General features: G+C 46.5%; 1 protein-coding gene across 2 annotated transcripts in view; it reads right to left on the bottom strand.

Annotated features, from left to right (window-relative positions):
• Positions 1-11,914, bottom strand: part of Lrp12 (LDL receptor related protein 12) — an 80,380-nt gene extending 68,466 nt beyond the window's left edge. For both annotated transcript variants that reach the window (XM_041637646.1, XM_041637648.1), the window contains exon 1: positions 11,745-11,914. In XM_041637646.1, coding sequence (XP_041493580.1) covers positions 11,745-11,823 — 79 coding nt within the window. In that variant the 5' untranslated portion in view covers positions 11,824-11,914. The remainder of the gene's footprint in view (positions 1-11,744) is intronic.
• Between the last annotated feature and the right edge of the window lie 2,607 nt (positions 11,915-14,521).

The raw sequence follows: 14,521 nt of genomic DNA, 5'->3' as shown, positions 1-14,521 counted from the left end.
TTGATGGAGATAAAAGTAAAGGATTTGGCTTTCCTGCTTATAGTTAATTGTAAAGCCACAGCAATCAAGTCAGTGTGATAGGGGAAGGGATCTCACGGGACTGAGAGTGAGTGCAGGGTCCAGGCTGACCCCGAAGAAGAGCAACTCAGTCCAGGCTGACCCTGCTACGTGGTCACTTAACCTGGTAGAAGAGCAACTCAAATAGGAAGCGTGATACGTTCAACAAGTGATAGTGAAACCATTTGCAAAAAGGAAACTTGTTGACAAACTTTACTCACAAATGATAAATCAAAATGGGTCTTAGGTCACAATGTGCAACAAGAAGGTTTTAGGAAAGAGAGAATCCTTCCTGATCTGAGCTGGGTAAAGGGAATTATAACCAAACCTAATTCATAAGATAAAATACCGAGAAGCTCAACTTTGTAAGCTGTCAAACTTTTACTTTGTCCATGACAGTTCTAGAAGACAAACTATAGATCCAGAGGAAAATAACACACAAGACCCCTAAAAGCTCAACAGTAAAATGAAAAATGATTGGAAATGCATGAACTGATGACTTCATCCAATACAGCAGAACAGCACTTGAAAAAGATGCTCAACATTATTGGCCACTTAACAATGCAAAATGAAACAGGAGGGTCTGCTACGGAAGCTTCAGAGGGACAATAAAAAGATATCAAGATCTGGGCTTGGTGAAGCCCCACAGCGATGCAGCCGTCACATGCAGCTGATCCAGGCAAACCGCTAAGCTCCGTGAAAGATGGCTCAGTGCTTCCTCCTAAATTCGAACACGTGTATGAAACCTGAGACACAGGAACCACACCCCTAAATATTCACTCTAGGGAAATTAAAGTTCATGTCAAAAGAAAACCTATACGTGAATGTTTAATATCACAACAGATTTAGACCAGACCAAACTGGAAGTAATTCAAGCAAACTGACCAAAGCTGAGGTAGAGCTAACTCCCTACTTAGATCAGGGATTTTCCAGTGTCTGTTTGGTTTCTGACAGGCTGTCAGGTTGGCTTTGAACTCCTGGGTCTTCCTGCCTCCACCTCTTACGTGCTAGGAACACAGGTCTGTGCCGCCGCAGTTGGCTAGATTAGAGATTAAAATAATAAAGTAAAGACAGGCCACATCCTGGATTCCAGTTCCAAGTCTCTCTAGCACATCCACACGTAAGCACAGCAGGCCGACTACAGCTCACAATGTAGTTCATTTTTAATGTAATTAGAAGAGTTTAAAGGTCCCTAGCACAAAAAAGTGAGAAAGAATGCTAACTGCTCAGACTTGATCATTACCCATGGTATAAATATGTACGTGTGTGTGCATATATATCCTATTATGATGCTACACTCCATCCATATGTACAGTATATGTCAATATAATTTTAAAAACCACTCAGCCCCTTGCTACAATTTGATAGAAAAGTGATGTGGGGCTAAGTTAACTTAAAGAGGCAATCTTATCTGTACACATTATGCTTGCCCTGTGGCCTATAACGATAGCCAACTATTTTAGCTGGTACTCAGAGAAGTTCAATAGCAGCGCTGAGAAGAAAACTGGCTATTTTATACTATAACCTGTTATTCCGTATCCAGTCTATGAAACAGGTACACTGTGCCTGAATGTGATCTAAGAGACCTCGACCCCTGACTTAAGCTCAGTTCACATTTCTTGTTCTGGAAACACCCCCCTCCCCCACGTGCCTCCCTCCCAACTTGTGCCTTTCGGACTGGGCTTCAGCTCTCTTGAGGCCACTCCATTTCCTCTAAGACCCAGCACCCAACAGGAATCTGCTGCTTCCTACCGGCTCCTCTCTAGTATGTTGTTCAGTAAAATAAAGTTTAATCACAGTGAGAACGACAGCATTCTTTTTTTTTTATTGAGAAAAAAAATTTCCGCCTCCTCCCAGCCTCACACTCCTCCCCCCTTCCCCCACTCCTCCCCCCTCCCCCCACTCCTCTCCCCATCTCCCCACTCCTCTCCCCCTCCCCCCACTCCTCTCCCCCTCCCTCTCAAGTCTGAAGAGCAGTCAGGGTTCCCTGCCCTGTGGAAAGTCCAAAGTCCTTCCCCCTCCATCCTGGTCTAGGAAGGTGAACATCCAAACATTCTTTTCAGCCGTTCTCATTAAGACAAAACCATTCATTTCTGCTCTTACCACAGGACCTATACTGCTCATAAACACAACTCGGTCTCCGAACCTGAGAAGGCAAAACAACCACAGCTCAAACACTGAAGAAACTTCCGTGCTGCTCCGTCCACTAACGTCAACAGTGAAAAGAACGGATGAGCAGATGTGAAAATCAGGCAGGGAGGGGGGCACGTTAGGTTGCAAGTGTGAAAGGAAGGAAGGAAGAAAGCAAAGGGTGGCTATAAACTGATCTTACAAATGCAAAGTCTAATAAATATTAGTAAATATATTTCAGCACAAAATAATGTCATTACCAATTTGCTATGGCACTCTCATGAATGTGTAAATACTTCAACTTCAGAAATACCACGAATATAATTTGCTTTGGTTATGGGTAAATGAATTCATTCATTCAGCAAGCATTGTCTGCTATTAAACCAAGTGTGTTTCACACCCCACTAGAGCTCCACCATAACTTGCACAAAAGTAAAACAACTCCAGTCTTCTCACTTTTTTGTTGTAGAAAATGTGTCCTTGAGCATATTTTTATTTATCAATGTATGCGTGGTAACAGGTTTCTCACTGCCATTTTAAATAGGCTCATATTAATAACTTTTTAATTTCTATTGTGGGTTTAGGCAAGCATGTAGCCCCAATTTAAAAATATCCTTTGGATTTCCAAACAAGTGACTCCTGAGACTTCCAAGCTGAGAACCGCTGCCCACACTGCCCCCCTGTTCCCCTCGTCTTTCCACTGGGAGTGTAAGGATGAGTTATTTGCAGTCTGGGACTACAACAGACAAGGATGCCATGGCCCCTCGCGTGTGCCTTTTGGCACACATTATGTACTTGTGTTGAGTTTTATACCTAATAGTAAAGCTTCCAGGTCACAGGTCTACTCAACTTGAATAGATACTGACTTTTTCAAGCGGCTAGTGAGCATTTTAAGCATGGTGAGCTGAAATCGGCCTGAAGTATAAAATTTACACTGTATTTGAAGACTGCACAAAAAAACATAATGCAGAGTATCTCATTAATAATTAATAATTATTTCCTACTGGTTCTATGTACAAGCAATGTATTTTAGGCATGCTGGATTAAATATATTAACATTAACTTTGCTCTCTTCTTTTTAAGCATGGCTACTGGTGAGTATGTGTGTGCATGTGTACATACATGCTTTGTACTGCAGGCCTGTGTATTCCAGATGTGTATAACAGCTTTTGAGAAGCCAAGACTCTCATGGGAGCAGCTTCTAAGGGAAAGCTGAAAGAGAAGCAAGAGGCAGCCGAGTGCAGACAGTGGACAAGCAGACAGAAGAAAGAGTGTGTGCAAGAGCCAGGAGAGAAATATACACACGGCAAGAACTCAGCACAGGAAGGGCAGGGGTGAGAGATGCCGCTACGCCCCTCCCAGTTTCTTTATGAGTATGTAGGTATGGATGTGTACATACGTTCATGTGTATTCTGCCCCAGCATACATGTAGAGGTCAGAGGACAACGTGTGGGGACTGATTCTCTTCTCCTGTCAAGTGGCTCTTGGAGACTGAGCTCAGGTTTGGTGGCAATGCCTTCACCAGCCAAACTACCCCACTGCCCCTGCTGCTAGATTTGATGCAGAAAAGTTACATAAACAAACCTGCATTTATTTCAGAAAAGGCATCGGGCCTTGTGTGTGGGCATGACTGAATCGATGCTGGGCTGGCGGGCAGCTAGTGTAACGATGTAAAGAGAATATCACTACCATTAAGAATAGAGTGACGGGCCTCTCCACATAGAAAGCAGAAGTGGAGCAGGAAGAACTGGAGCAAACGACTAATCCTAGCTTGTCTGGGGCCGCTTCGCACTGACTACAGAAGTCATGGCACTTTGTGTGTGTGTGTAGAAAGTTTATATTCTATTAGTAAAAAGGTTTTGGTGTCATGAGAACAAGCAACAAAACCATGTGTATGTATCTGAATCATACTTCAGAGTGCATCAGATATATGCACTCATTCTGCATCGTCCTCATATCTGAAAGGCTCAAGCGCCAACTGCTGAACACTCCACTGTGCTCACTTAACTCTAACACTCAAAGGTCGGTGGCATTTTTAGTTTTCTAAAAACTGGAATGTTTAAGTGAATCAAAAGAGGTATTGGGTTGGACTCCTTCAATAGTGAAAGCATCAGTCTAAAACAATTTGACTTTGTCATACTGAGTCTAGGCAGGGCAGTGAGTTGTCAAATATCTAAGACCTGTTCTGTCAGCTTCATTTATGTTGATGTTCTACAACCTGCTAAAACTCTGTCTTCTATAAAGAAGATACAGGATCCAGTAAAAAGGTGAGAGGTCACTTTATTCTCAATTTCTTGTGAAATTCACCAATCTGCTAATATAGTCTTGCCTCTTCCAATGACATAAAACAATTTCTCTTGATCTCTTTTTAAATTTAGATAAAATGATACTTGAAATCTAGCTTCCATACTATCCTCGGATTCTTGCCTGAAATACTCCTAAGACTGATAAAGTTATGTTCTGCACTTGTAGTATTATGGGCGGCAGGGCCTCTTCCCCAGCACCCCAGCACCCCAGCCGCCCGCCCGGACTAGGTGTGGGCTGCTCAGATATGAAAGGTCCTTCCTGGGAACTTGACTGTGTCACAAGCGAGTCCTGGGAATCTAAAGTCAGCAATGGCTGAAGCCTAGCTGGGGGCATCCCAAGATTGTAGGGATTTAAGTGCAGCATCCGATCCATCGAGGGAGGCATGGCACAGGCCCCGCTGGGAGCCATGCCTTGGACCAACAATATTCCATTATTTAAAGAGCCTGTGGTAGAAGGTACTGTTGAGGGGACAGGATAAGGCATCGGTGGGACACTGCTGCAGGCCATTACTGGGACGCCGCTGGAAGCTGAGCCATTGGCTAATAAAGGCACTGCCCTGGCCCATTTTATTGGTTAGAGGATAGGTGGGAGGAGTAAACAGAACAAAATGCTGGGAGGAACAGGAAGTGAGCTCAGAGACTACACAGCTCTCTCGGGAGCAGACGCCTCAGAGAGAGACGCCATGCCCTGCTCCCGGGATGAAGCTCCGACCCAGGATGAACTAGGCTAGAATCTCCCCGGTAAGCGCACCTTGGGGTGCTACATACAGATGATTAGAAATGGGTTAAATTAATATGTGAGAATTAGCCTAGAAGAGAATGGGCCAAGCAGTGATTAAAAGAATACAGTGTCTGTGTAATTATTTTGGGTAAAGCTAGCTGTAGGGGCGGCCGGGTGCTGGGGATGCAGCCCCGCCGTCCCTATTACTTCATGCACTGAGTGGGGAAAAAGAGCTCAAGAACTGAGTGGTCCACGAGACGCGGTCCAGCGCCTCAGGCGCTCCTGTCGTTTGTGTAATGACATCCCAGTGCCCTCCTGGTAGGAGGCATGGACAGCATCACTGCACACTGAGTGTCCTTCCTATTGTCTTTTCTCGATGGAACAAAGAAGGGTCCAAACTGCTAGGCTGAGAGGAAGGAAATCACCCTCAGCGCATCTTTCTCCTCTTCATTCTTAACTTGTGATCACGTTACACAACGTCAAGAAAATGTATAGGAACAATCAGATGACATTACATCTTCCCAGCCCAGACCCACGTACAAACGCACCAATACTTCCCTCTCCCCAGGAAGAAGGAGGAAACCCCCTTATTTATCTATCAACAGGACAACACCCGGCCACCTCAGCTACCAGCAGCTTGTTCCAACCACACACGTCTCTCACCAGGCTTCCAGTCAAAGTTTCATGAGCACGTTGCCTACTTCAAATGTTCCACACTGTGTAGCAAATCGATTACCTCAAAATAAAAATTATACGGTGTCATTTAAACCTCCCAATAGTTACCATGTTCTTCAAAGCTGTCAGCACTCCCGGGTTACCCTGAACTAACCTTGTCCCCCCATAAACCACTCTGCTCTGGTCATAGCCACGTGAGTCCCTGTATCTGCAATACTCCAGCTCTTCCACACCAGGCTTCGCTGATTCTAGGCCTTTCATTTATTGCTCCCACATACAAGGCTCCTTGACAATAACTCTCACGGTTCCCTAACATTTAGGTCTTATAAATGTCCCCTATGAAAGACATCCATCCCTAATCACTCCATATTTATTATCCCCAAGCTTGTTAGTTTCTGCCAGAGACCTTTCAACAATTCATTGACTGGAGTGTAAGCACACGGGGGCAGAAGCTATGCCCACTAGGTAGCACCTGACGGTACCAGAGCTAAGGATTCAGCAAACATTTGCGAGATGCCCGGATGAATACAGATGGTTAGCCGTAACAAAGATGACTTTCTAATGATAGCAGAGTCAACTCTCAGAACTTCATTTTCTCTTTGATTAAAAAACAGGTGAGACCAACTGAAGCGATCAATGACTAATGCCCAAGAGCAGAACTTGTAACAATGAATGTGTAAAGACAGCAAATGTCAGTTTTCTTCTCTCTCTAAGAATCAGAAGGTGAGACCCCACTAAGCTAGTTCAGCATTTAAGTTATATATATAATGGTTGTAAGTTGTGTACATCTATCAACTTCTTTCAAAAAAAGGAGGAGGAAGCAGGACTGAGGAGAGAAGGGAAAAGAGAAGTGACCCTAGAAGTAAAGAGGTTAGTGCTAGTTCAAGTCTTGAACACAGAACCACCTTCACTATTTATAGAGACAGCAACAAGAGCAGATTAATGCTCACCTTACAATGTCAAAGTCAAAGCATTTTCAATTTGCTTAAATGTACACAAATCTCATCTGCAGCCATCTCCTGTTTAACTTCATTCTTTAGTTAATATTGCTAACGATATTTTTTTTTTAAGAAAAACCACCAATTAAGTAAAAAAGAAAAAAAAACACCCGAGACCAAAAACAGTCATTCCCTTTGTTTCTCCATAAACATTAGACTTTCTATTCTGAAAAGAAGAAGTCTTGGCCCAGGCTGGCAGCTCACACCTGTACTCAGCACTGAGGAGTTTGGAGCAGGAGGATGGCTGTGAGTTTGAGGACAGCCTGGGCTACAGAGCGAGACCCTGGCTTTAAGACATTTAAGGTTTAACGTTCTTCTAACTGCTGCTCACTTTCAGCTGAAAGTCCCTCTTCCATGGAGATGATACTCTCTAGGAACTTTCTAGGCCATTCCTGCACATCACTCAAATCTCTTCCATGCTCCTCTCGGAATGAGGACAGCTACCCCTCTGAACGAACGGGGACAGCTACCCCTCTGAACGGGGACAGCTACCCCTCTGAATGGGGACAGCTACCCCTCTGAACGAACGGGGACAGCTACCCCTCTGAACGAACGGGGACAGCTACCCCTCTGAACGGGGACAGCTACCCCTCTGAACGGGGACAGCTACCCCTCTGAATGGGGACAGCTACCCCTCTGAATGGGGACAGCTACCCCTCTGAATGGGGACAGCTACCCCTCTCAAGGTTGCCATTCAGCACAACCATGTACAATTGTGTGGACTGCGATGCCCATCTTCACAGTCTCCCTAGGACATAGGCATAATTTAGACTCTGAAGTCAAGGAAGGGTTTATATTAAGCAATTAATTCAGTTTTATTCAACATATTTTATGTAATCAAGCTTGACTTTCTCAGAAGTAATTGGTATCAGCTTACATTTTCCCCTTCTGTTCCAGTTATTTCCACCACTTTTCTAAAATTGGAACTTCTAGTCTATCCTTAAACTGCAAAATTTTTTAGTACTGCTCAGTGTTCCATGGGAAAAGCTTCACCCATTAAATATAAAAGAGAGAGTAAGAAGAATGGTGTACCCTTCCACAGCATCTCCAACAGCAGGTCCACAACAAAGACTCCTGGCCGCAATCAAAAGCTGACAGCTCAAATGTGAATGCTATCACAGGTCAGCCAAGATCCACCCGTCAGGATGAGTTTTTACGGCCACTCAATGCTTTAGCAGGAAGTTAGCAAAAACTAATGACCTATAACCCTTCGAAGCAATTCATAAAACCGAGGATGAACAAAACAAATGTCTAAATTACAAGCTAAGGCTTCACCTAGGGCAGTGTTCATCAAATGAAACCACGGGGCCAAAGACAAGCCCAAAGAAGGAAAATCAGGAAAGGGGAGAACGAATAACAGACAGTATGTCCGAGTGTATCACAAGCCGGCGGGTGTCATCTTAAGAACTCTGTTTCTTTTTCCAGATCTATCTAGAAAACCATGTAAAATTTACACCTAGGGTTCTATTTGAGTGGCGGCTGGCAAACCCTGATTGAGGATGCAGGCAGCAAAGTAGAGGTGCTGCTACTGCGGCCGAACTGGTCTGGGAAATAAACAAGACTAGGGTCTAGTGACCTGGAGAGAGAGAGTTTCAGAACTTCCACAGTGGATAAGGTGGGCACCCTGGAATGAGAAGCTGAGCAGGACGTTCTCCCTGGCAGTGGGCTAGGGTTAACCCAGCTAAGCTCTGGGATTCCTCCACTAATGTTCTTACTCCTCCAAGCTTCTAAATGGCAGCTGTCAACGTTTACTTTCTCCTGCTCTCCTGTATATTCAAAGCTCTGCAGACAGAACAACCAGGGGGTGATTACTGGTCCTAGGACAACTGCCTCCGAAAACACTAACTGTAGTTGGCAGTTATACTTTTACACAATTAAAAGTTCAAATAAGACCTTGGCATCTAGAAAGATAACCTGCAGCTATAATAGTCACATATCATAGTTCGCCAAGAAATAAAAGGTCATGTAAAGAATATAAATACCAAGTGAGGATTTTTAAAGCTACATGAAATGTTTTAAAGGTTCATATTTTGGTTAATAGCCAAGAGTAACCTAAAACATCAATTCAACAAGCCAGCAAATAAAACAGTGTTGGAATTCCTAAATATAGGCTCAAAAACCTTTCCTTACCAGATCTATGTCAAGGTATTCAGAATATTCACTTGCTTTAACAGAACTAATTTTATTTATTCATTCCTTTATCTACATAAGCATGAATGAGGGCATGTGTGCCACCATGTATGTTGGTAGAGGCCGGAGGACAGCTTTGTGAAGGTGGTTCTCACCTTCCATCTATGTGGGCTCCAGCGATTGAATTCAAGTCATCAGACTTTGCAGCAAACACCTTTTACTTACGGAGCTATCACAAGAGATTTTTATTATGGAAGCCACATTTGTGCATGCACACATGTAGGTATATATGGAGGTCAGAGGTCAGGTGTCCCTCGTTAGGTGCTGTCCATCTATCCCACACAAGGCTATCTCGGGTCTGGAGCTTGCCAAGACAGTTAGGCTGGCTGGCTGGCTAATGAGTCCCAGAGAATCTATTGGCTGTCTCGGCCATCCCTAGTGCATGACATTCTGCCCAACTTTTTATGTGGGTTTAGGGATGGAATTTAGGTCTTCAAGCACTTTACTGAGACATCTCCCAAATGGTTCACTATACTACCACACAGTCCACTTACACCGAGCACCGCTATTCTATTTTACCTGTCACTACAGTTAGATGTTCTTGCCATTAATATAAACCCAAATCTGAATGGAGACAGACAGACAGACAGACAGACACATCCACACAGCTGTGTGTACAGAGAATGCCCCTAACTCCAAAGAGAAGAGTTCCTTTTAGCTCTGCTCACATAGTTCAATGTTTTGTCTACCTCACTGACTCCTATTTTCTTATTATTTGAAACTCGAGTGGCTGGAGATATGGACCTTAATCACTGGTTAGTTTTATAAATATGATCCTGCGAGGCTGGAAAAAGGACTTCTGGTCTCTGCCTTCAATTCCCCCACAGAACGCAAACACCCAAAAGATAACCCTTTGGAAAGTACCTACCAGAAGGCCAGTTTGTGTACTGGTATAAAAGAATACACCAAGGTCAATACTGTTTGACAGCCTCTTTTCCTCTACAGGGAAAAGATTTTTCGTTCAAATATTAATGGTATGGGTTTTTAATCAAAGACTTCACTTACTAACCTCGTCTGATCAGACACCACATAAACTCAATTCTGATTACAGTGCAGTGCTTACACAACTGGACACCCCTAATCACCCTAGATTAAAGATTCTGCTGGCTTCCCTTTCTCCTGGGCCATTCTACCAAACCTAGAGCATGACTATACTCACCTCCAGGCTAGAAGAAACAACGTAATAGCTTATTGATCGTTGGTGTAGACCCAAACCCACAAGTCATCAGCCAAGCGGGGACAGAGCTAACAATGAAAACGCACTGAGTTTTCTGGTCCCACACAAACACATCACTGACAGTTACTACATCAGATGTGGATGAACCCATCCTTCTGCCCAGAACAAAATAACAGACTATTCAGAAAAGGGAGCAACATCCTGAATTATACTGAAAAGACTACTATTTCTTGGCTGCCAGTAAATGGCAATTTAAGTCCATTATATTTTTCATGTAATATGAATTCTCAGGTAAGGAAAGTTACCATCATATTCAATTCTACAGACAAATGCTTTCAAAAGAGATGCTACCGTATGCTGGGGAATTATATGTTGACAGAAACCACCATCATTATACTACCGAACCAGTATTTGTGGCAAATGACTTGGACTTTTTGTAAGTAAAATTTATTGGGGGAAAAAATGGTAGCTTCAAAGTGTTTTTCTGGAGAAATCTGAGCAATGCTCCAAAATGGAAATATTAACCGTGTTCCCTGCAATACCCATTCAAAGAGTTAACTAATGAGAATTAAGAATGGTGGAGTCAGACCTGAGCCAAAGCTCAGAACTCAAGTGATGAACACTGCTCTAGTTCACACAAAGCACAGTTCCCACATCCCATCAGCCTTCTGCTAGCCTTAGAGACGGGTATCCCTAGCAGAGCACCGACTGGTATCAGGCAACAGTGACAAGTAGCGGAGGGAGGGCACGGATGGAATGACAAGCGAACAGGGAGTCAGGGCAGACTTGTACGCCCCAATAGCATAAGACTGAGGTGGGGCTGGAAACTATTTTCTGGCCTTCTCTGGCGTGCAGCTACTGGGGAATAACAAGATCCCACACGCCCGGAGCCCACAGAGCCCGGGGCACCGAGGTGGAGGGGTGGGAAGGAAGCAAGCGAGGTGCTTTTTCAGGGAGTGAGAACAGAGAGAGAGAGAGAGAGAGAGAGAGAGAGAGAGAGAGAGAGAGAGAGAGAGAGAGAGAGAGGCACGACGGGCAATTTCATCGAGAAGAGAACTTCCTGCCTCGGGAAGGATCGAAGGTGGTGGCGGCAGGACCGTCCCGGAGGCGACCTCCCCTTCGTAGTCTCACGATCACATCTTTGAGCGAGACGACTGTGCAGCCGGCGCCGGGCGAGCGCTAGAGCTAGAGGAGCGAGCCGCCCGCCGGGGCCCTCGCGCCGGGCAGTCCGCCCGCACGTCGTGGTTCTGCAGGGACCCCTGGTCCCGACCGGCCCGCCTCCCTCGCCCGGAGGGGTCGGCGGCGGCGAACGGACCCAAGCATCCCCGAGAGCAGACAACCCTCCCCGCACACCCCGCGTGGGTCTTTGTCCCGCCGGCGGCCGGGGTCTCCTCGGGTCGCCCAGGCAAAGCCCGTCCTAGAGGCCTGGTGGCCCCCGGGGTCGCCCCAGCTTTGTTCGGTCAGCGGGGCGCGGGGAGGCGGACACTTACCGTACACCCCAGTGAGGAAAAGCAAGAGCCACGCAGACCCCCGCCGCGGAGACTCTTTTGTGCTCCAGCGACGGGCCATACCCACGGCAGATGGAGGGAGCGAGGAGCTGGAGGAGGAGGAGGAGGAGCTGGGGCCAGACGCCGCCGCCGCCGAGCCCCTGGCTGCTCCCTGCGCGCTCCGCGGCGGCGGGGGGGGGGGGGGGGGGGAAGGGGCGGGGCCGTCCGCGCGCGCTCCCTCCCGCGAGCCCCAGGCGAGCCGGCTTTCCCGGGAGGGGGGGGTGGAAGGGGAGGGACACAGGGACGCGCGGCGCGGGCGCGCGGGCCGGCGCGAGGCGACAGGGCCGGCGAATGCGGGGTTCGGGCCTCGCCGGCGCCCCCCCGCCGCCAGACGGAGAGCGCGAGCCGCTGGCCCCCTGCGCTCATCCGTGCACTCGGCAATCCCCTGGCCCGCCTGCCTCGGTGCCCGCCCCGCGCTCCGCTGGACTCGGCTGAGCTCGCACCGCTCACCCTGGCGCCTGGAGCCGGAGCAGCGAGGCAGTGCCAATCGATGTGCGAGCGCCGCGAACTCTGGACGCTCCAGTCCCGGGCTCCAGAGCCGCGATGGGGGGTGGAGGATTTGGGCGGTGAGTCCTCTGATGGATGAAGCTCCGCAGTCCTGGACCTTGGTGTTTGGGGTCCACCCGGGAGATCCTTGAGGTTGATGGTGGCCCACTCGTGAGGGGAGAGTGGGTGGTCGGAGGCTGTGAACTTGAAAGTTCCTGACCGTGACTCCCCCCGCCCCCCGACAAACACACCCCATAAGCAACACTTGGAATCCACCCTGCACCAGCGCGTGGGTCGTGGGTCCGCGTGGTCAGCCCGATTCTGGACTAGAGGTTCTGGGGGACATCCCGCTGGGCTGCGGGGTCCTGCGCTTCTAATCTGGCGGTGAAGCAGCGGGGGGCCCCCTTGGTCACTGGTCACTGGTGAGATGGGGTGGCCCCTGGACAGGTATGCCTGGAGTGGACCTGGGGTCGAGGCGTGGAAAGAGGGATGGCCCTGAGTTCTCCCAAGCCTCTTCCCATCTCCTGACAGGGATGACCCATGACGCTTCTCTGTCTGTAGCGACTGACACTGGCACACCGGACCTTCTGCCGTTTAAAGTGTCTGCGTGGTCTTAACTGCTATCCTCGCCCGTTACAGGCACCATCCGCTATTCGCTCGAAGATCCGCAATGCTCTATCTATACTGTACCCTTACAGTACACTGGGATTCTTGATCCCTGACAACCTCGTAAGATAAATATTATCCACGTTTTAGATAAGCTAATGAGACTTGTTGAAGTTAAATTGTCCCGAACGAGGTATCAAATTGCCAATAAACTTTTTGTTTCCCGATTCCAAAGTCAAGACCCTTCCACAGTAACAGGAAAATCAAGCAAGATGTTTAGTGCCTACCACTTATTGTTAAATTTTAGTATATACCTTGGGGGAACACGTTAGGCTTTTTTCCTGTATCTCTTGCTGATTTAACCTTCTAATAACCCCCGAAATTGTGTTACAGAAGATAAAAACTCTATTGACAGGTATTACAAAAGTTTACGAATCTTTTACAAAGTGGCAACAAACAAACAAAAACCATGAACTCTGGGCATTTTGTTCCATTCTCTCTGATGAGAATGCACCACACCAGCTTTGGTGCTCTTGAGTCTGCCATCTGCAGATAGCGTTCCTTGTTTTATGTTATTCTACACTCTGATTGCTTGTTTTTCCCGAGTTCTTTCTGCTAACTGAGTTGCCACAGCAGCTGTGTTTGGGTCATGTCACAAGCAGGGGTACAAAGTAGACTGGATTGGGTGCATCTCCCCCTGCCCCCATCCAAGGAACTCTTGTCCCAAGAGAAGACACATGGTGCCCACATAGGACCCCGACTATCCATCTGTGCCTCTCCATCTACACTTGCTGGGCTGTGTCTTAGACTTGTCAAATGAACAAGCATTTTGTTATCCAAGTCCCTTTTATGTTCTTAAATCTTAGTGAGGACTCCAAAGAGCTTCTACTTAGAAATTAAAATGAGAGTTCTATCTTTAATTCTTTTAAGATGAAACATACAAGTCTATATTAGTATCCTCAAAGCAAATAGAAAAGTGCCATTATTTCTGTCTTTGCAATCTCCTTTGTGTCTGGCTGGAAACATCTGGATTCTCATATCTGCTTCTGCGTCCAATCTGTTGCAATCTGTTGTTTTGGTTGAAGTATTCTGAGAAACCCAGACAGAGATCTGCAAATTGAAAAAGAAAGGATCTCATATACTTCCTTGAAATAGTCACAAGGACATCCCCCACCAAATATAGGCTATGCACCTCCAGTCTGAAACCCTGGAGTGATCCAAAGCACTGAGCAATGAAACTCAAAGACAAAAGAGCAAATCCATAACAGCAAAACTCCCAAGAATGTGAGCTCCCACACATTTCTGATGGAAGAACACACAGTTTGTGAAAGTTTAAAGACGATCACTCCAGCTGTCTGTCTTAGAGGAGTCAATGAAAAGGACCCAGAAGGATGTGTACAAGGGAACAATCTTCCTTATGCAAAATAACTCTAGTAGAATCTTGGGTGTTGTTAAACAACATCTCATATTCTCCCTGTTAAAACGGAAGTGGAATGTGGTTTCTTCGATTACATACCACCAGTGAAGTACTATTTCTAGTGTGTGTGTGCGTGCATATGCACATGTGTGTGAATGCACGCTTGCACATGCACGTGCACACCTATGGCATGGTATTTATTTTATCTTCT

Source organism: Microtus oregoni, unplaced genomic scaffold, assembly GCF_018167655.1.
Source record: "Microtus oregoni isolate MIOR12 unplaced genomic scaffold, Mior012 000053F_ref0000044, whole genome shotgun sequence".
Classification (NCBI taxonomy): domain Eukaryota; kingdom Metazoa; phylum Chordata; class Mammalia; order Rodentia; family Cricetidae; genus Microtus; species Microtus oregoni.
The sequence above is the reverse complement of the archived record's forward strand: the minus strand, read 5'-3'. Positions and strand labels throughout refer to the sequence as shown.